This window comes from Pezoporus flaviventris, unplaced genomic scaffold (genome assembly GCF_033815535.1).
Source record: "Pezoporus flaviventris isolate CSIRO_AGI_PZ_B2104156 unplaced genomic scaffold, CSIRO_AGI_Pfla_v1 ptg000057l, whole genome shotgun sequence".
NCBI classification, from domain to species: Eukaryota; Metazoa; Chordata; class Aves; order Psittaciformes; family Psittacidae; genus Pezoporus; species Pezoporus flaviventris.
The window spans coordinates 2,606,973-2,627,678 of record NW_026892605.1 but is presented as its reverse complement, the minus strand read 5'-3'; the positions used below and the strand labels follow the sequence as shown (position 1 = coordinate 2,627,678).

The 20,706-nt window shown below is 36.8% G+C and overlaps 1 protein-coding gene across 5 annotated transcripts in view; it reads right to left on the bottom strand.

Annotated features, from left to right (window-relative positions):
• Positions 1-8,424: 8,424 nt before the first annotated feature.
• ARL15 (ADP ribosylation factor like GTPase 15) overlaps positions 8,425-20,706 on the bottom strand; it is a 221,332-nt gene continuing 209,050 nt past the window's right edge. For all 5 annotated transcript variants that reach the window (XM_061469418.1, XM_061469414.1, XM_061469415.1 and 2 more), the window contains one exon: positions 8,425-12,192. In XM_061469418.1, the coding sequence (XP_061325402.1) occupies positions 12,040-12,192 (153 nt within the window). In that variant the 3' untranslated portion in view covers positions 8,425-12,039. The remainder of the gene's footprint in view (positions 12,193-20,706) is intronic.

The following is a 20,706-nucleotide window of genomic DNA, read 5'->3' as shown; positions in this document are numbered from 1 at the left end:
AGATGACACTGAAAACATCAATGTATTATTTTTTATTGTTTTTCAGACAATATTTTCTCCAAGTGCCATTTTGAGCATGCATATCTATCTTCCCTACAGCACTCTTTAATCAAGTTACTTTGGTAATATTTTTCCCTCTGAATTTCCTATACTTTTTAGCTCAAGAAACGGAATCTGATATACTGTGGTATTGAAGTAACCACAGAATACAGACATGCAGAAGAGACACTGCTCAGTAAGAGCAAGTAATTTCCTCAGATGAGGAAAATCCCCAGCAATTCTGAAGGAAAAATCAATATTGTAACTTTTTATGTATTCCAGACATAACGTCCCATAAATACTTATGAAAAGAGCTACTTTATAAAATGCATATAGATAATATTTTTCCTTTGTTCTATAACCACAGATAGGGCTAAACTTTCCACATAGGAAACTCTAAAATGGGGAAAATATGATGGCATTCACCTTACCATATGGAGGCCTACATATCTCAGTATAGTGGTGGTGTCCAACATGCTTATCTGCACTCCCACTTGATTTTACATCTGCCTAGCTACCCAGGAGAACAATGCATCTGGAAAGGTTGAATAGGCCAAGGGAGTTTACATGTATTTTGCAATGTTCTTGAGAAAACTTAACTGGAGAGAGGTCAACATGTTTTTTTTTTCCTTGCATCTCTTTGCATTAAATAAAAACACATTGTATATTTTTTGAACATCCTGAGATCTGTTTTCTTTCACTAGGAACACAGAAACGTATTTGAAAGTGTTTGCTTTAGAACCTTCTATGCAAGGGGAATGCTTGAGAGGGCGTAATATGAAAGCTAGTACCGAGCAACAGATGTAGATAAAAAGAAAAAAACAGGTTTCTGATGGAACAGATTACAGCAGAAAATGCTTTCTGAACAAGTTTGTACAGTTGCAATAAAAAAATTAGCATCTTTGGTATTTATGGGAGTGATCCTCGGTATCCTGTGACCGAAAACATGGGAATAGTTCAAAGCTGTGTGAGGAGCATTTCAGACTGGATAGCAGGAAACATTTCTTTACTCAGAGGGAAATCGATCACTGGAACAGGCTTCCTAGAAAGGTGGCTGGTGCTTCGAGCCTATCGTTGTTTAAGAGGCATTTGGACAATGCCCTCAATAACAGGCTTTAACTTTTGGTCAGCCCTGATATAGTCAGGCAGTTGGACTAGATGATTGTTATGGGTTCCTTCCAAATGAACTATAGTATTCTAGTCTATCTATGAAAAAAATCCCAGTCAGGGCAAAATTAGCAAGGAATAAAGCAAGTAAAACATTCTAAAATATTGATTAAAAAAAAAAGAGAAAAATATTTCTGTATTTTTTGAAAACCAAATACTAAGTAAAAATGTATTCATAATCATTAGTGAATTTCAGAAGCCTAGGCTATTCTCTTTATTATTAGGGTACTAACCAATGGAGTTGTCAGAAATAAAGAATTGATTATTTGTTGAGAAATTTGATTACTTGCATTGTGACTAAGACCAGTTTAATAGCTGTGAGAACTGAATAGATCTTTGCAAACCAATGAGTCCACCAGGATTTCTAGAGCAGGATGTTTTACCTGCCAAGTGGTTTCTCTTCATTGCCTGGAAGAGGAGAGCTAGCTTTCCTGCCTCATTATCCTTTCAATTGTTTTCTCAAATTTAAATAGCATACTGCAAAAAGGAAATTATTTCTTCTGTGGCCATGGAAGAAGATACCTAGGTAAAAAGATAGTAATCCTGTATTTGAATGCCCAGACATTAACTTCTATATACCTGATTTAACTTTAACTATGGAAATAAACAAATATTTCTGGATCAATCTTGAACCACTCTAAAAGGCAGAACAGTTGTCATAGTTAAGCAGTAAATAAATACTCAGCAACATCCATGACTCTGGTGACTTATACTCTAACCAGTTACTCTTTTAAAGTTGAAACACGTCTGACATTGAAACACAGAGAACTCTTCAAAATAGTTGAGATGATCTGACATCATGTTCATGTTCTAATTTAGGATGTCTGTTATACTTTTTATTGTTAAAGTTTCTTTTTAAAGTAATACGTAGCTTCAAACAGACAGGATTTGCCAGTTTAATGAACAATGCAACATACCTTTATCAGCTTTGATATGCTAGAGTTGTAAATGTTGTAAATGTTAAGTCAGGAGAGAAACTTGGTCCTTGCCCTATAATACAGCTGAAAATGCTGATCCACTAAGGTAGACCCATTCAGAACATTCTTCCACTTACAAAAAACAACTGTAAAAGCAGCTTTTTTTTTTTCCCCCATAAAAAAGAGGAAAATATTGCAGGTTTTCTTCATCTATGGGAATTCAAAGCACTTCATTTAGCATCAAATGACATTATTTTATATTAAATACAACAGCATCCTTCCTTATTTAAATGGCACATTTCAGGGCTGTGTCAGTGAGTATAACCTAATGATCCAAAGGTTCACTTGCAAGTGATGTGTTTTGCAGATACACTATTCAGCTCAAAGTGATATAAGAAAATTAATTTACACACTAATTACCACTGCCAGGCTTGCTGGGCAGAAACCAGTCCAAACCTAACAAAGGAAAGGGCACTTGTGTTTCCGTCACTGGAGGCACACTGTTTACAGTGACTTGAGGCATGAAACTAGGAAAAAAATCATCATCCGTTCTAAGTTTCTGACAGTATTTTTGTGACGGAGGAACATTGCCTGCCCCTAGAAACATAAATGTAATCTTCTGTAAAGTAACACAACCATGGCAGCAAAACGGAACACTGCATGTGGCTTCCCATGCCCACAAGCCAGCTCTGTACCACTTAAACCAGCTTTGGAACCTACTGTCTGTCTCACCTTGCTCTTCTGCACAGCGCCAACCACCTGCACCAGAGACCCAACACCCTTCTGGGATGTGACACATAGCACGGCCCCGCAGTAGCCACCTACAGCCCCACTCGCTTGCTCCAAGGGCAGCACTGCCGTGCTCCTGCGGCTGAGGCAACCCAGAGTGCCTGGAGTGCAGGGTGGGACAGCGGCTCTTACACAGGGCTCTTCCCTCACAGCAGCAGGAAGGAGGCCTGAGTGGCGCCAGGGGAGGGGGAAAAAGGCCTTGCCCAGGGGAGGGGAGGCCTTCCACATGTCTCCTCTGGCCACCGAGGAGGGGGCTTTGATCTGCCCGGGGGGACAGTGCGCCAAACCGTCCCTCATTCAAATGAATCTGCCAGACAGTTGGGAGACATTCCTCAAAGGGTCACCACCAAACGGCCGCAAAGGAGGGTGGGTCCGGCCCATGCTCCTTTACAATGTTTCCTTACTGCCTCATCTGTCTGCTGAGCAGGCCTGCTGTGATTTCCCCCCACATCCAGGCTCAATTTGTATGCAAATCCTCCCTCATTTGTTCTTGCTCCCTTCAGAAAGGACAAATTTAGTATAATAACTGTAATTGCTTTAATAACATGAAAAAAAGACACCTTTATGGGACCAACAATCAAAGACTGAAATTGTAACACAGAATGACAGGTGTGGAGGCACGCCACCATTACCGATTTTCCCATTTCAGTATTTCTTTCATCATCTTGAAAAGTGCTTATCTCAGTAAGCCAGGCATGGCTGGCTTGTGGCTCCTGAGCTCCATGCAGTTAGTGACAAGCTAGGTGGGGCTCCCACAGCTGGGGCATGTTGCCGTTGAGCTGAGCAGCTGCTGGGCATTTGAGCCCCTCTCCAGAGGAAGATGTGGGTTGGCATGACCTGATGAGGCAGAGTTGCTATCAGTGCCTCTCAGACTGGCACCTCCTCTCAGCTCTCTGCTGGACATACTAAATATCTTACACCCTACAGGTCATAGGTTCAGGCAGATGGCTATCCCTGCTTCTCATCAGAGAGACAGAGGTTTCAGTGCCATTTGGAATGGTGGCTTGTATCTCCAATTACACTAAGCTAACCTTCTGTGCCCCTCTTGCTGAACTGGACAATGTCTATGCTTGGCAACTTTTTCTGGTTTAATTCTAAGATTAGAATATGAGAATATATTTTCAGCATCAGTCAGCTGGACCAGGATATGCTTGATCTTGGCTTTCAGCTATACTCAAACCCATTGGCTAACAGTTACATTTTCTAGTTAATATTTGCACTGTAATGTGTAATTTTAATCATAAAATAAAACCTCAGAGTTTTACAGTCCTCCTGTAATAGCCCCTGCTTTACCAAAAGATAAACCCTTTCAAAACCTTACATGCAGGCAGGAATTAAAAAGATCAATTCAGAAACTGGAAACATACATTAGTAGTGACCACCTCCTTCAGGATTTAATCGGGTTAGATGTAAAGTGGTTTTCACAAATGAAGTGCTTGAGAACATGCTAATCACCAGTATCCAGGTACTAAGAAATGACAAGCTTAAAAGAAGAAACAGTTCTTCTTCCATATGAGTTGACCCAAACCTGAAGACAAAATTGCCTGCTGAATCTCTCACAAACAACCAGAAGACTTAACCATCCCAAAGCAGTGTTGTGGGAGATTTCTCCTCATACAACCCTGCATGCATTTTCTTTACTGTCTTGGTCACCAAGACATCTACATATGAAAATACAACATATTGTTTGACCTTGATATTAAAATTATTCGGAGATCAAAAGCAAGTGCTAAGAATAGGCAAGATAGTTATATAGCCCATAATAGTAAACTCCTGTATTACTGGCACCTCTCAATAGAGACAGGCCTGAACTGAAAGCTCAGGTCTGCACATCATATCAAGAGAAAACAAACAAAAAGCTGAATTTCTGTCTCGGGTCTCAGGGGGTTACCAGGAATGTTGCTGGTTCTTCTGGTGCTTGAGTGTTTGGTCCTCTTCATACTACAGGAAAAATAGAGGGACGAAAAAAGCTCTCTTTAGTCTGCAAGTGAGCACTAAAGTCAGCTTGCCATGTGAATGAGAGAACCCCAAGGAACAAAATCCCAGCAACGTGCTATCTTTGGGTAAACATTTGTTTGCAATATCTTTTTAAAATAATACTGTCGACATCAGTGATTGACGATTTCACCCCATTTATCACTGACAACTAGAATTATTTTTTCAGCTGTGGATCATGCTAATTGTGGAAGCTAATAGGGAGGAATGTGAAGTAAATGGTCTCAATACCTTTAGTATATGTGATGACTTTACCAGACTTGCAGTACTGTATTTACTGTAACCAAAAGGTCATACTCTATATTTTAAATGTAAACAGTGAGCTTTTCTGCATCAGTCACACTCCTGGAAATTATGCACAAAAATATTTTTAGAAAAGGTAATTAGCATTTTTTTATTTTTTAATTATTACTATAATTAACCTTAGTTTTAGATATTTGAAGGAAGGCTTTGAACTGTAACTGACACACATGTGTAAGCCAGAGAGGATTACTACCATCTCATTGGCAAAAAAGGCAATTTTAAAAAGATGGACTAAGGCTCTTATAATTCACATTATTGACACTGAGTGCTCATTTCTTCTGTGTAGCACGGTAAATATTGAGGCAATAATGAGATGGAGTTGTTCATTCCACTGTTAAATAAAAAAAAAAGGCAATTTCCCAGATACTGCAGTTTAATCAGTGTTGATTTTAAATGGTACAACCCCATTCACATCTTGAATCTCTAGGTCTTTCAAAGACACCATACATGGGAATGCTATAATAAAATAATTCAGATGTAGTTTTGCAAACAGGAATTTGTTGTTATAAGCATTAAAAATACACGACTTTATACTGGCATGAACTGAGTCTTTGAAAGGTATTCAATAATACTGTAATTTGGGTGTGTACACTCCCCTGAGCATATGCTATTAGAACATGATAGCACAGCAAGCTTATTATCAAATGTACATGAAGCTCATTTCAAAAAATAGCAAGACTTGTATTAGTGGAAAATGGATACGTGCTTTCTAGTAAATGAAATAAAGTGACACAGGACAGAAAATGATATTTTAGCATGTGCTACAGAATGCAGAACAGATTAATTTCTATATAAGAATTTTTTAGTGTCAACACACAACAGGAATTGTTGCTGTAAGGGGACTGTGTCAAAGTTGACAGGCCGAAAATGTAACCTACCATAAAATAAAACTTTTTATGAAATGCCCTTTTGATCCTGAAAAATCTATCAATGTTCCAAATCCAAAACTCTCACATTGCTAAAATACCAACTACTTTGTTGTGTGATATGCTATTAAACTTAGTTTGGTTTTGCAACATGTATATGCAAATCACTATTATGCTCTCTTCTCCACAGTCTTTGGGACTACACGTTTAAACAGTACTAGGTCTTTTGTTTAAGATTTCCATGATTTAGCATTTCAGTTAGCAGTAATTTATAACAAAGCTATAATATGAGGCTTCTGTACTCCAATTGTAAATGTCTTCTTAGAAAGAGGGCAGTTCTTCATATGTGGAAATTGCCAAACCACAAAAAGATTTATTTTTGTCTTATTTTACTTAATACATGCAAATACTTTCCAATGCATATTGAAATGCAATAAACTGTAGCTACATGGCATAGTAACAAAAATGAACAACAGCATTTCACTCTTTCAAGGTGACAGATAAAAAAGAAGTGCTATGACTTCTGAGTTTATTTTTTGTCAGTTTTAGTTCACAATCTAATAGTGAGAATTGAGAATTAATTGTGAATGGCTTTCCTTATACTACACACAATTCATGCCTCTTAATTATTAGCATGTGGACAGGTTCTGAAATATATGTATAGATTCTTCATGTGTGAGGAAATGTATCCCAGAAATTAACAGTGCAACTTTTCATTACAAATATGGTCTTTACCAAACCCAGGCTATTTTCAGGCAATGACTCCCTCTATTTTTGTAATAGTATTATGGCTGGGCATAGATCATGTCATTCCATGTCTTCACTGCCTCAACTCTTAGTTTTCTGTAATCATTCCAAATCACCACAGGACACTTTGCTGAAGACTTTTGTTGGGTTTACTGTAAACCTGACAACTAGATGATTGGAGTATCTATCTTCCATTCTCCCTGTCTTATCACCACAGATAACTGGAGCTGCACAGAATAGTCACATTTGGGTATCTGTCTTTTTTAGACAGTTTCTGTGACTAAAAAATTAAAGTATATTTAAGACATCATAAATAGTAGTGCTGATTGTGTTTGATGCACACACACTCCACTAACAAGGTTGTCCTAAATATATTCCATCAAACCCCACCAGAATACTACCAAATGTAACATTTTCTTACGAAAACTGGTGAATGAACAAGCAGTATGTACAGCATACTTCAGCTTCTCTAAATACAGCTGTGATAAAAGCTGAAATACATTATAAGCAGCTAGTATTAAGCATAAATGTTTCAGAACTGAGACCTGAAATTAAACCTGATCTTCAGTCCGACCTACACAATCAAGTTAGTCACTTCACCCAAGAGGGCTGAGGATTGACAATGGTAATGATCTTTTTCAGTCTCTTCAGCTAGCAGAATTCAGCAGCCTTACTTGATTTCAGGGTTCTTTTCAAGTCAGATATGGTATGTTTTTTGTTTTCACATAGAATGTGGGACTCTTTCTCATGTTAACCTAGGCCCTGGATGACTAACCCTATAGCTGACACAAACAGATGTTTTTATTTGTTTGAACTATTTAGGTCAAAGGGCTAATGAGCTAATGAGAATTCTTTCAAGAGCTATCAAATGAGGCATGATTAGCAGATTTTTAGTTCCTACTTACATGAAACAAAATAATTGAAAAAAAATATTCTGAGTATACAAATCTTCCATTTCTATCCTAGACTTGGCAAGAGGCAGATTTAAAAATAATAAAATGAAAAAAGCATACCTCAGTAGCTGAATCAGCAACTCCAGTCTGGCTCAGCAGTCCTGTACTTCCATCAGCAGCTACAATTTGCGTTGTTAGAGTCTCTTCTACTCAAATAATGTTTGCTGGGATAACACTGAGCTGTCTCAGCAAGCTTTTATTTTTCCCATTGTATTTTCCTTTGCTCAACTTCTGTAGCTTTCTTTTTTTTCTGGTGCATATACTTTTCTATGTCACTTTATTAAACATTAATTTCTAGTCATATAAGTGTGTCCCTCAGGTTAACATTATAGAGTAATTGCATAAAAATCATTCCAATCTTTGTTTGAGCTAAACCTGCAGTATCTTTTAGATCAATTTCCAGAGGAACAACATCTTGCTGTGGACATAAATCAGCTAATTTTTGGAAGTTTCTATTTTATATATATATGTGTGTGTGTGTGTGTGTGTAAATGTGTAATTATGTATAATTTAGCAGTGATTATACAGTAATTTTTTTTTCATCTAGGAGTAAATAATTTATCTTCAAGACTCCAAGGTAATACACCATATTCACAAACTGGCTATTACTCAAGAAATCCAAACTTAGCAAGTCAACTCTACACAGTGTTTATTTTCTTTTTTTTTTCTTTTTTTTTTTGGATAGTGGAAATCATGTATAAATCACAAACAGTACAACTTCCCCATGTCAGCAGTTGCCACTTGAATGGCTCAGCTTCCATGTATAGACACTGTATTTTTAGTATAAAGTCAAGATAATATGGCTGTTAACTAATACTTTTGACTACAGTAAAGATACAAACTTTTGTAATATAAATTAATTGCCATTACAAAAAGGCAACTCTATTAGCTAATACAGTACAAAAATCTGCAACTTCTATAAATATAATGAAATGCGAGAAGTTAACTGAAATAATACATCACAGATTTTTGTATAGCGCATTTGAAGAAGCAAGCTGAGATACACATGGAGCATTATACAGCAAGAAAGAATATCAAAACCCACTAAGATTTAACTTTTTTCCATACAAATGCAAGAAGTACAAGTACAGGACACGACATGGAAGCAGTAAGATTACTAGCTCAAAGTGGGTAGACAAAGAGTTCTTACTGACAAGTTGTAAAGTATTAGGCAGCAGACAGAAGCTTGTCAAAACCAGCTGTTGTTGGATACTGATTGATAATGTTTTCATTCTGACGGCTGAGACACTGCAGACAGCCACAGGTCTGAAAAGAAGCCCAATGTGGGCACATACACATACACACACACACACATACATACAGAAATTAGTTTAACAGATGGCTAAAGAAGATTAAAGCACAGTATCTTTTTTAAAAAGACAATGTTCACTCTTCAGTGAACTTGCATGGAAAGTAGAGTCTAGTGCCCAAGTTTATTTCACCTAAATGATGAACACATGTGAAAAGATTAAAAGAAACAATTAAGACTGGTGAAGGACAGAAGGACAGGGAAGTGTGACTTGAGCTGCTACGAGCATTTTTAATTCCTCCATAAAAAGGTGAAGGTGTTTGCAGATGTTAAGGTTCACATCCATTAAGTCCATCCACAACACAAAACCACAGAACTACACTCAAAGTAAAGTGAAGTGTTGGTCTTAGCCTTATGCAGTTATGAGGTATTGCTTCAGCCTGTGGTGAGGAATGATCACTGTAAGAAAAGGCATACTCAAAATAATTGGAAAAAAAACCCAAAAACAACTGCTCCTGTGCAGTTGGTATTTTCCTAGAGAAAAAGCATTAAACATCCAAAGGTCCTGGTCTAAGTGGCCACTGACATATGCCAAAGCCATATCCTCATTGACTATTTGGACCTTTTGCAGGATAGTCATGTAGCACCTTCCAACAGTGCATAGTTGGGAAATCATAACCAAAATATAACTCAGAAGCTCTTAAGTTTTTTGGATCAGTCTCACTGATGGTACAAGTATGGTTTTAAGAATGCAAACCAGTTGGACTTATTTTCATTTGCTGTACCTTTTGGTCCATAACTTCAACATGGGAAAGAAAGGGAAAATCAGTAAAAAGAAAAATATCTTTTAACTAGTGCTCAATGAAAAAGCAGTAAAAGCATTAAATCACTCCTTTTTCCCTGCCCAGACTGCCTGCCTTCTCTGGGAAATAATTCCCTCACTCCTCCCCACATTTATTTGTCATTGTCCCTAAACAGGACAGAAATCTGGGGACCTTTATGGACATGTGGGGATGCTGTAGCCTCTGAGCTCATGTCAGATAAGAGAGAGTCTGGAACTGTAAATTGGACGCAATTCCTCTTTAAATCCAGGGAAATGAATCTCCTTAACCCATACAATGGAAATTGATGGGCAGCTGGGTTCCACCTAAATTGATCAGAGAGAACTGAACCAACAGAGGGCTCCTCTCTGTGTTTCAAAATTAACACTTCCAGTTCTTGATATTTCCAAAAGTATTAGGAGCGAAGCAATGGACCTGGCAGAAAAAAGAAGAAACACAAAAGAAGAAGGGATGCCCTTCACGTTTTCTGCCTATTCTATCTTAAAATTAAACAAGGAGCTTAACAGTTTTCTTTCTGATAATAGGAAGCAATCTGAAACAGTGATCATCAGGCCATGCATTTGGGCAAAAATAATTCTGACTGAGCAATGCAAGAAGTTCATGGAAGTTGAAAAGTAAACAAAAAACCTATTAAAAACATCTTGTTTAATAAAGAGTGTAATTGCAAGTAACAGAGAAATGGCTTTTATAAGCCTTTAAAAGCTATTTTTTTATTCCCAAATAAACTACTGAGAAACTACAATAAACTTCAAACTTACTTAAAAAAATAAACAGAGTGGAAAGATGTTACTTAATGCCCTGAAAAAAGGAGTTATGAGTTTTAAAACACCAGCAGAATTGATAAAGAACCACTGACAAGACACATCACTACAGTTTGAGTTTGCAGATGCTCATGCATGAGGGTAGCTAAATGCACAAGGCACAACATTTAAGGTGTGCACCAGTCCAGTGACTGATCTGCAGATACCCTGTTATGACTGACTTAATGGTGAGCCATTAAGTGACTTGGCATGTTTCTTTAATGGGCAAAATCACCTTATAAGGTTTTAAAATATCAAGAAAAGGCAGTCAAAAAACCTGCAAATCTACAACTGGGAAAACTTGGAAAGAGGACATACACACTGTGTTACTGGAACCAAATGATTTTTTTCCAAATGTATTTCAAATGTTTCCAATGAATACCTTTTTGTCTTCTAAGTAACATCAAGCCCAGAGGAAGTTCAAAAGAACATGTTATAATCCCCTGAAAAGAGAAGCTTATAGTACAAACACTGGAAGGCCCTTAACTATGGTATAGATGCCTTGGCAATGTTACAATAACAGTAGCAGTCTGTAAGTGACCGATATAGGAAGAAATACGTATTCAACATCAGTCACTCTAACTAGAGATCAGTTCTCCACAGCTGAATTGACATTTGCTTTCTTCTGTTATGCAAAACTACTTTCAATGAAAATTTTTACTTTATCCAACTGTTGTATATTTCTGAAAATTTTATTACTCAGACCACCTGTTTATGTTACATATTTTTGCCAAGTACTATTATCCCCATACATCTCTTTGATAATTTATGTTTTAGGAAGCTTTCAGCAAAGCAGCGGCTCTGCCTTTGACAAGGTTATGCTGTGACTTCAGAAGAGGAATCAACAAACTTGTCAACTGTGTTTTCACCTAGTAAAACCTCAAGACTAACCTTTGCATTTTATGAAACTCCTTGCCTTTAAGGTGTCCTTCTAAAGGTCTCAAGTGGCTGTGCTTTTCCATACTGCAGAATCACAGTAAACAGGCTAATACAAACTACTCTCACAAATCCTTAAGACATTAGTTATATTTTAAAAGCCAAGGTAGCATGTAGAATTCCTCCTTTACAGACTATTTTATTTTTGTGCGTGTAAAATTTCCTATCAAGGATGATCACAATGCAAGAAAGCAACATGCTGTGTGCAGAAATAGTGGTAAACAAAGAGGAACTCCCTATTTCAGTAGTAGACAACTTTACTGGAACTAGTTGTGTACCTGATTCACAGAGTATTTATTTTAACAAAAGGACATTCTGCACTAACTCTGTATGAAAAAGATATCACAGCCATCTCTTGATACCACATCATAATTAAGCTGTGAGCAGAATGTTCAGGTACAGTGATGCCTGGAGAATCGCTCTTCTCTCTTGGGTTTCACATTCTTGAAGGTTCGAAATCTCTCTCTTCTAGCAAGTTTATTAGAAGGGAGAAGCTGTCTTTTACTGCTTCCATATCATCCAAGGAGCAGGGTTTAAGGATCCAGCGCTTTCCACGTGCAAGTGGCTCAAGTTCAAAATATTTTTTAATCTATTAAGAAAAGAGATCAATGCATTAATATTGTAATGACAACCCTCTGTCTGTCATCTAAAAAACCCCAAACAACCCAAACCCAATAAATAAATAAATAAATAAATAAAACCCATGTAAAAAGATCAGGATACTCATTTTTAGAATCTTACCCACAGCTGTTCTTACAATACAGGTTATATGACATGACCTGAAAGTGTTTTCTTTAGGGGTGAGTGACCTGCTTGGAAGCTACCATTCTACCCATACACTTAACAGCATGGGAGGTCTGAGGGGAGAATTGTACACAGCAAAGCCCATGAAACAAGTGTTCAAAAACATAGCCAAAATAGCAAAAGTAACTATAAAATTTTAGGTTATGTTTGTAGTTTAATGCCAAAGCTGTATGTTTCATCATACTTTAACTGGCAAACACTTGAGATGCAGAATTTGTCACCAGATCAAGTACAAAAATTAACTGTCAGAAATGTACAAATCCTGAACATTCCAGTCAAAGGTGAGCTATAGGAAAAGGCTTCCTAATGAGTACTCGAGAAATAATGAACACCGGAGAATAAAAAGTCTTCCAAAATCAGTTAGTTTTTCTAAAATTAAACATAGAAGAATAGCACGCTATTCTTGGTTCTTCGTGATTAGGATAGTAATAAGTACTATATGTGAGACACAACGATTTTGTGCAATCACCTTAGTAGAAAATCCAGCACATTCTAGCAGACTTCAGCTACTTACTAACAATACCTAATAATGCCTATAAAGAATGACATCTTTTAATGAATCTAATTCCATTTGTATTTCTGCAGCAACCATGCAGCAAGGAGGCATAAGAATATGCTATAATATAGTATTGCAAATTTTAAGGTGATTATAAGCCTTAATGAAATAACTGAGTAAGATGCAGTTTCTTGGAAAAGACCAGTCATCACTGATGCTAATTACACCGTCAAGGTAGAAACACAGATCCACAGAAATACTAAGAAAGAAATTATTTTCATTTAGCAGTATACTCCAATCACTTTTCAAATTAACAATATGAAAACTTTTTTTTTTTATGCTTCTTTGGAGAAGACAGCAGTCTGCAGGTTATTTTGGCCCATAGATTACTGTTTTCATCAAAGTTTTTGTCTCTCATAGTATTTGATCTGATACTGGTTTATCCAAAAGTCTACTCATGTTTGAATTTTCAAAATAGACATTTAGTTTTTACATCCAAAATTATATCCACCAGTACTTGCTATTGTCAGCATACCAACAGAAATATTTAGTCCTGACTTAGTTTGCATATTCCTGTTCCTTGTAATTATTGCCAAATATTCCTAATTTTCTTTTATTACAGACTGTGCCACAAATACGCGCAATAACAGGAACAGTCACTCGTATTATGGTAGGCAGTAGAGGCCCTAGATAGGCAACTGGAGCCACGCTGTATAAGGTTCCATGTGTATGGGGAATAAAAAAACGAAAGAAAGCAAAAAACCAGCTTCCAAAGCGCAAACAAGCTGTAAGATCTATATGCAGCTCCTACAGTGTCTATACAACAGTTTTGTCTATCTAGTAATGTATTCTAATAAAAGAAACCAACTGCAGTTGAATCAACTCACATTAATCAGAATTCAACCATGACAATGTGGCAGGAAGGGTTTATTTTTTAGAAAAGAATTTTGCGCAGATGATTTAGTAACAAGTATCAAAAAAAAATGGTGGTTTTGAGATGAGAACTTCTGCTTCCCCAGATAAGATGAGATGAAACCTTTTAAAATCTATTTCCAACAAAGCAGAATTATAGCTGTAACAACCTGCAAACATTTGAAAATGAAGCACAGCACCTGACATTCAGAAAACATTCAGACATTTCAGAAAACATACAAGTTGAAATAAACACAACTTCAACAACCAGTATTTTAATATCAGCAAACCTACTTTTTAGCATTGCTATCTCAGTGCCACATTAGTATCTGATGTGCTAGCATGGTTATATGTGATAAGAACCTAAATACTGATCTCTATAAGGATACGCTGCAATGTCTCCAGCAGCTGAAGTGACACCAAATTGAGTTTACTCTCATTAACATATTGAATTAGTGGCACTGATCATAGTATTGGAGAAGCAGCATAAGAAAGCTCTCTTGCCTTCTTCAGCAACAGCCTCCTTAACTGCTAAATAAGGGGAGGAAGTAAAAGCTGCACAGAAGCATAACAAAGCAAGGTGTCAGTGGAGCTAGCTGATAGAGCAGCCTGCTGGTGTTAAGCTGACAAATATGGCAGAGTAATTTGAAATGTTTCACACCCACAACACAGAGGATGTCCACCACACCCCCCCTACTGGAAGACTACTGCCATCAGCCCCTTAAACTCACTGAAGTCTGTCCACATTCGTATTTACGTAGCCTCTTCATAAGGCTATACCATATGAAGAAATTATTAGAAAAAGGTCGTTATACTGTAGGAAGAGTACTTGAATTTAAAAGCATGAAATAACCTAGTAACACATACATATGGAAATGATGGGAGTAAGCAGACTAGCACTGAGTCTTATGTGTTTCTGGGCAAATATGACATTGCTTACCGAGGTAGCCTCCAGCCAAGAAAAACACAATGACTTCAAGGTGTATTTCAGTGACTGAAGATGCCAAGATAGAATTTCTATTTCAGCAGTGAAACAGCATAGATTGATTTAGTGAATCAAATTTTATAGGTAAGTTATTTAACACTCAATGTTGATTAAAATTTATTATTTCCTATTTCTAGGTGTGTAATCAAAATGTAACAAAATCAGCAATATGCTGTCATCATTTTCAACACCTGAGGAACAGTTTAGAGTATCTGCATTAACAGGCGTTAGATAAATGTTGAAATTAAACTGATCATTTAGCAGTGGCTTTTGAAATGGGAAGCTTTGATAATGGCATGAAAGCAGAACTGCTTATATTCACATAAGTAGCAGCTAAATATAGTAAATAATACTAATTGGCTTACAAATAATAAAGAACTAAACCAGAACTAGCACAGAAGTGACTTTCCACAATCCAAGGGACACTAAGTGGTATATTACTGTATTTCCTCATTTAAATTTCACATCACAATGGAATTTGCTAAAGTCCAGAGCTTTGCAAGCGGGCTCTACAACTTTGAAGCTTCTAGAAAAAAATGTGCAGACACAAATATTTTCCAATTTACTGTAATTTCTCCCCCCTTTAACTCAGAAGATGTCATTCAGTTCTAAGAAACATGTGACATTTTTTAGACTTAAAAAAGTAACCATTTTTTTACATGCAAGAGATGAAAACAACTACACAAGGATAGTCTGACACTATCAGATGCCCAACACTGTTTACACAGTTGAGTTTTCCACTGGAATGTTCTCAGCTCTTCATGTGCTTTCTTTTCTCTACTTGCTTCGATGACCATCATTTACCCCTAGCAGATTTCCTAAGAGGATGCACGCTAACCACAAAATATCCAAAGGAAGCTGAAATTCTCTGAATACACAGTCTCCTAGGTAGTTCTTGCATAATTACGATAATCAGCAGTAACTATATTACACTTCAACTGCACTAGCACAAAAGGGGTGTGTTCCTAAGAAGCTCTTTTGTCTTCTCCTTTTGCATAAATGGTAAAAAGCTTTCTGCCTGTTCATGGATGCCAAAGAGAAATACAAAGATTCAAACATGTTTCAGATGTCTGACACATTAGACTTGCATTTACTACACTGGCTTTGCCAGTGTTTATTTTGGGATTGCTAATTTTTTAAGATACACGTTTAGAATAAACACAATCAATTAAATCCACATAATGTTAAGACTTCTTTACTACTATTTTACAGGCTCTCACTGTATGTCTTGACTCCACATGGGGGCCTTGTTTTATAGAGAAGCTGACATTGTATCTATGCCACATTCTAAAGTCAATAAAGTCTAACAATACACATTTGCAATTATTCCCACTCTTCCCACACTCCACCTTTTAAGTCCTATTCTACTGGCAGAATACACTAAGCATATGGTTATCAAATGTTGCTTAACCTACGTGCTAAAGAAGTCAAGACACAATAAAAGGATTGGTGCCCAGAACCTCAGCTGGTGTGAATTAGCATAGCAGCATGGAACTGATGTTACTATTGACATACGTAAACTGAGTAACCAGACCCTGCTGAAAACTGTTATATGTCCTATTTCTGAACCTCATCTAGCCAGTTCACAAACACATGAACATAAAATCTATTGGAAAACCTATATACTGTCATACATGAATACAGAGTCATTTCCACTACTCAACACGAAAAAAAAAAGCTGACTGGAAGTATTATTTTTCATTCAGATTCAAAATTTTAATACCAAATTTCAGCAACACAAAAAGGCTTTCAACCCACTCTGATTAATCACTGTAATCAAATATAAAATTCAGGTAGTCACTTACATTGCCAAGCTGCATTTCAAGAACTGAATGGATAAAATATTTTTTCATTCATTGTTGTTTTACTGGCAAAGAAAAATATTTGTAACAACACGTGTATATTATATCTCACTAAAGGTTGCACAGTCATGTCAGCATCCCCACTAGTCTAAATTTTTAGAGGATTAAGCAAGTACTACTGCAAGAAGGTGACTGGTGGAGGTATGAGTTAAACTGAAATTACTCAAATTGCATGTATTAACAACAAGAAATGGTTCATTCATCTATCACAAATCCGCATGGACAAGAAATGTAGTAATAATGGGAGACTGGGATTCCCCATATTAGCACTGCATAAGTTTCACTGAGATATGACACTGAGATTACTTTTTCAGACATCGTAAAAACCTGCCTTTTAGAGTAATTGTTCGGAAGATGCAGGAGAGTGAAGCTGTTTTGATTGCTGACTCCATGAACAACAGACAAGCTGCCTATAACAGTGACCAAAGCATGAGCAAATTAAGTATCTTTGGAGAAGAGAAAAAGCCAAAAGTCCATCACATATCATTAAGTTTTAAAAAGGGAAACTACATAAAATGAGTAACTTAAAGAAAATTAACTGTGCAGCTAAAAAGGTAAATGCTTGCAGGTGGCATAGAAAAAAAAAATACCATAATTAGAGGCTCAGAGTATATTTATACTGCTACAGAAGACTTTAAAAGAAACAAAAAAAGCTTTCTACAGTTGCAATAAGGAAAAGGATGGTATTAGAGGTAAAAGAAGTTGTGTCTAAAAAAGGAAAACAGAAAACAAAAGAAAGGAAATTCTGGCAAATTAAATAGAAACCACAAATGTTGACCTACTAACCATAGAGTGGAATCCATTGCTTAAATCACCACTGATGCTAAAAAGTAAACTGAAATCCACTCTAGTTCATGTTAGTGTGCCAGACTGCAAACTGCACAGCCTCTTGAGCTGCTACACGTGCTTTTCTGCTCATGCTTTTCTGCTCATCCTGCTCTGAGTATGGTGATTTATAATAGTGGGTGGAATAGATCGGTAGCCACTTCATCTCAGATCAACTAGCTCAATCCACTGTCATACAAAAGTTAACACTTTCATGCTTGCCCTAAAAATCTGCTAGATACCTCGTTCCCTGACACCGCACTTGGCTAGAAGGACCTCTTGTCTGACCAGAACAGCTGCTCTAAAGTGCAAAACTGTCAGCAGAAGTTTCGTGACGTTTATTTTTCCTACAGACACTTCATAATCCTCCTGAAAAGATACTTCAGTGTGCCTGCTCATATGCTTCTTCATAACAGTGACCTCATCCATGTCTAGAGGGATCCTTGTAATGCACCTATGTCTCATAAGCACTTCTCCTAAAACACCTATGCCTCATATTTATTGACTCCATATGGAATACCTCTTACGCAACAGGGAGGGGAATGAAAGTGCCTCAGCTGATGGGAAGGGACGGCGATATGCTGTTGCCTGGGACAATCTACGCACAGGGCTATTCCTAGGAACACCACCTGAGGTTCAGCAACATTATCAGCCATAGAAGTGCTATTAAATTCAGTTCTTTAAAGCTAAATATTTCACTGCCAGCTGACTTTCACATGCCACTGCATCCGAAGTCTATATGAGCAATGTTAAAAATTTGCAGTGCATCTATTAAGTAGACACTATGATAATTAGAATAATGTAATTGAGCTGCTTTTTTTGTTGTTGTTTTTAAAAATCTGACATGCTGAATTAAAATTGAAAGAAACCCAAGACTGTTGTCTTCAGCATTCCTGTGTGACGGCAGGGTAAGCAATTTTTCCAGATAAGATTTCAAAACCATCAGAAGCCTTTTTGTACAGCTCCTCACAGGCAGTGGTGAGGGCTTTACAAATCAGTATTTCTAGTTTTTGCAGCTTTCCAATTTTCTTTTTTTTTTTTTTTTGATTTTGCTTTATACAAAAGATTATCTGAAAGTTTTCCAGCTGAGCTTTGTACTTAGATTTGTAAGACACCTGGCCAGTATTTTTGGCTCATAAGTCTTTATAAAGAGGAATACAGTCATTTATACGCACATTCCACAAAATAACTTAAACAGTGCTTTTTGAAACAGATGCACTTTTCCATCCTTGTTATCTCTAGTGGCCACAGGACGTTACACTTTTCAGATTGCAAGTCACTGCTGAAAGAAATGTGTTTTAAAGACGATACCTAACTGTTCTGAATGAAGAAATAGGACGCCTGGCAAACGAGCACAGACACACTGTTCTAAACAGAGAGAACACAGTACTGGCACATGCAAGTGTGAGACAAGAAAAAGGGGAGTGAGTTAGAGAGCTGGAAGATGAATAGAGAGGGGCACTTAACCGCAAAATACAAAATACTGCATCATCTATAAGGATGGAGAGAATGGAAGATTTGTAAAATGAATAAATAGGGTTTTTAATGCATAGATATAATGGGTCTGGGACAAATAAGACAGATGAGAATCATCAGAAAACTGCTGAGGGTGCAAAAGTACTACTTAGATTTGCATGTACGCAGATGGAAGCAAAGATGTGCTTTAAGGAGCTACTAGCTCTTTTCATGTCTTTACCACACAACATACTACAATGTATTCGATTTCTTTGGTTACATTCTGTCAATTTTTTCGAAAGAAACAGTAAGAATTGGGTAGATGCCAAAAAAATACACCTATACTTTGTTTTCCATTTCTCATTCACCCAGCATATTCTGTTTATGTAAGCATGTGCTTTTTCTACAACTGGAAGACAGAGATAACATGAGAGCAGCAGCACCATATCTGTACAGAGAAAACCAGACATCCAGATGAAGATCCATACAGCCAGTGCTGGACTGCACAAACAAGACAATGGTTCTCAATATGCAACCCTAGAGCATCCCTTCTCAAGTGACAAGTGAAAGAATGAGAACAGAGAAGAAGGCATTATACAAAAATGTGTGCAATGAAGGAACAGTAAAATATTTTCCTGTAGTACCTACAGCTTTAATTCTGTTATTTATTCCAAAGAACTAATCAGAAATGGAAATCAGACATCACATTTAATACAACACTGCAACTAACCCTTTACATTACTGCTTCTATTGTTTCTTCTCTTACCTACTGTTTTCTGAAGTATTTTGGGTTGCAAGAGATACTGTGTGAAAGCTACATAGTTAAAGTGTTAGAATATAAAATCCTAAAGAGTAATGCTGAATATTAGCCCTGGTTAAAGTCAGCTATTTGGAGGACACCTAAAAATCACATTCCCCCCACCATACTACACAGAAACAGAAATGCTGATTTACTATGTATTAAGAACAAATTTCCATTTAAATGTATACTTAGCACACCCAAATATAGCCTTAAGATACAAAAAAAAAAAACAAAAAACAAACTGATTGGATAAGATCAACTTAAACTTAGGATAATTTGTTTAAATTACTATCATTGCCCTAATCTGTTAAAAAAATAAAAATGGAGTGTATCTGAAATAATTTTACGAGAAATCTATTAGAAGCTTTTACTGTACCATCACACATTTCCTCTCTACCTTCTCACACTCAGGTTTCGTTTTTTTTTATTACATCTTTAGTTAAATAACTAAAGAAATACAAATAACTAGCAGAAACACTAAAGATCTTTAAACATACATTTCAGCACCTTGTAGAGGTTTTGTAGCTTTTTTTTTTTAATACAATATAGTTATTCATAGTTTACTTCAGAATACAATACAACAGACTATGCTGACTTCAGCAGCAAAACATTCTCTCTTTAACAACAGACTGTGGTTTCAACTAGTAACTAAACCTGAGACACAGGTACACAAGCGCTGAGCTTTCACACCCACCCCCCCCCCCCCCGAAAAGTTTACCTGTGATGTTGAGTGTCAAAATAACCCTTAGAATAATGAGAAATCCAAAGATCAATCCTTATTATGACATCCTTTCTGCAAATGGCATGTTTTCTGTTCAGATAACAGTTAAACACTATTTTCTGGAGAGGTGGATATGTGATGATTCATCTGCATTTGCCTGAACATGTATATGAATCTAGCACTTGAATAAATAACATCTGTATACCATGCCCACGTCTGCAAAGCACCAAACACTGTATGG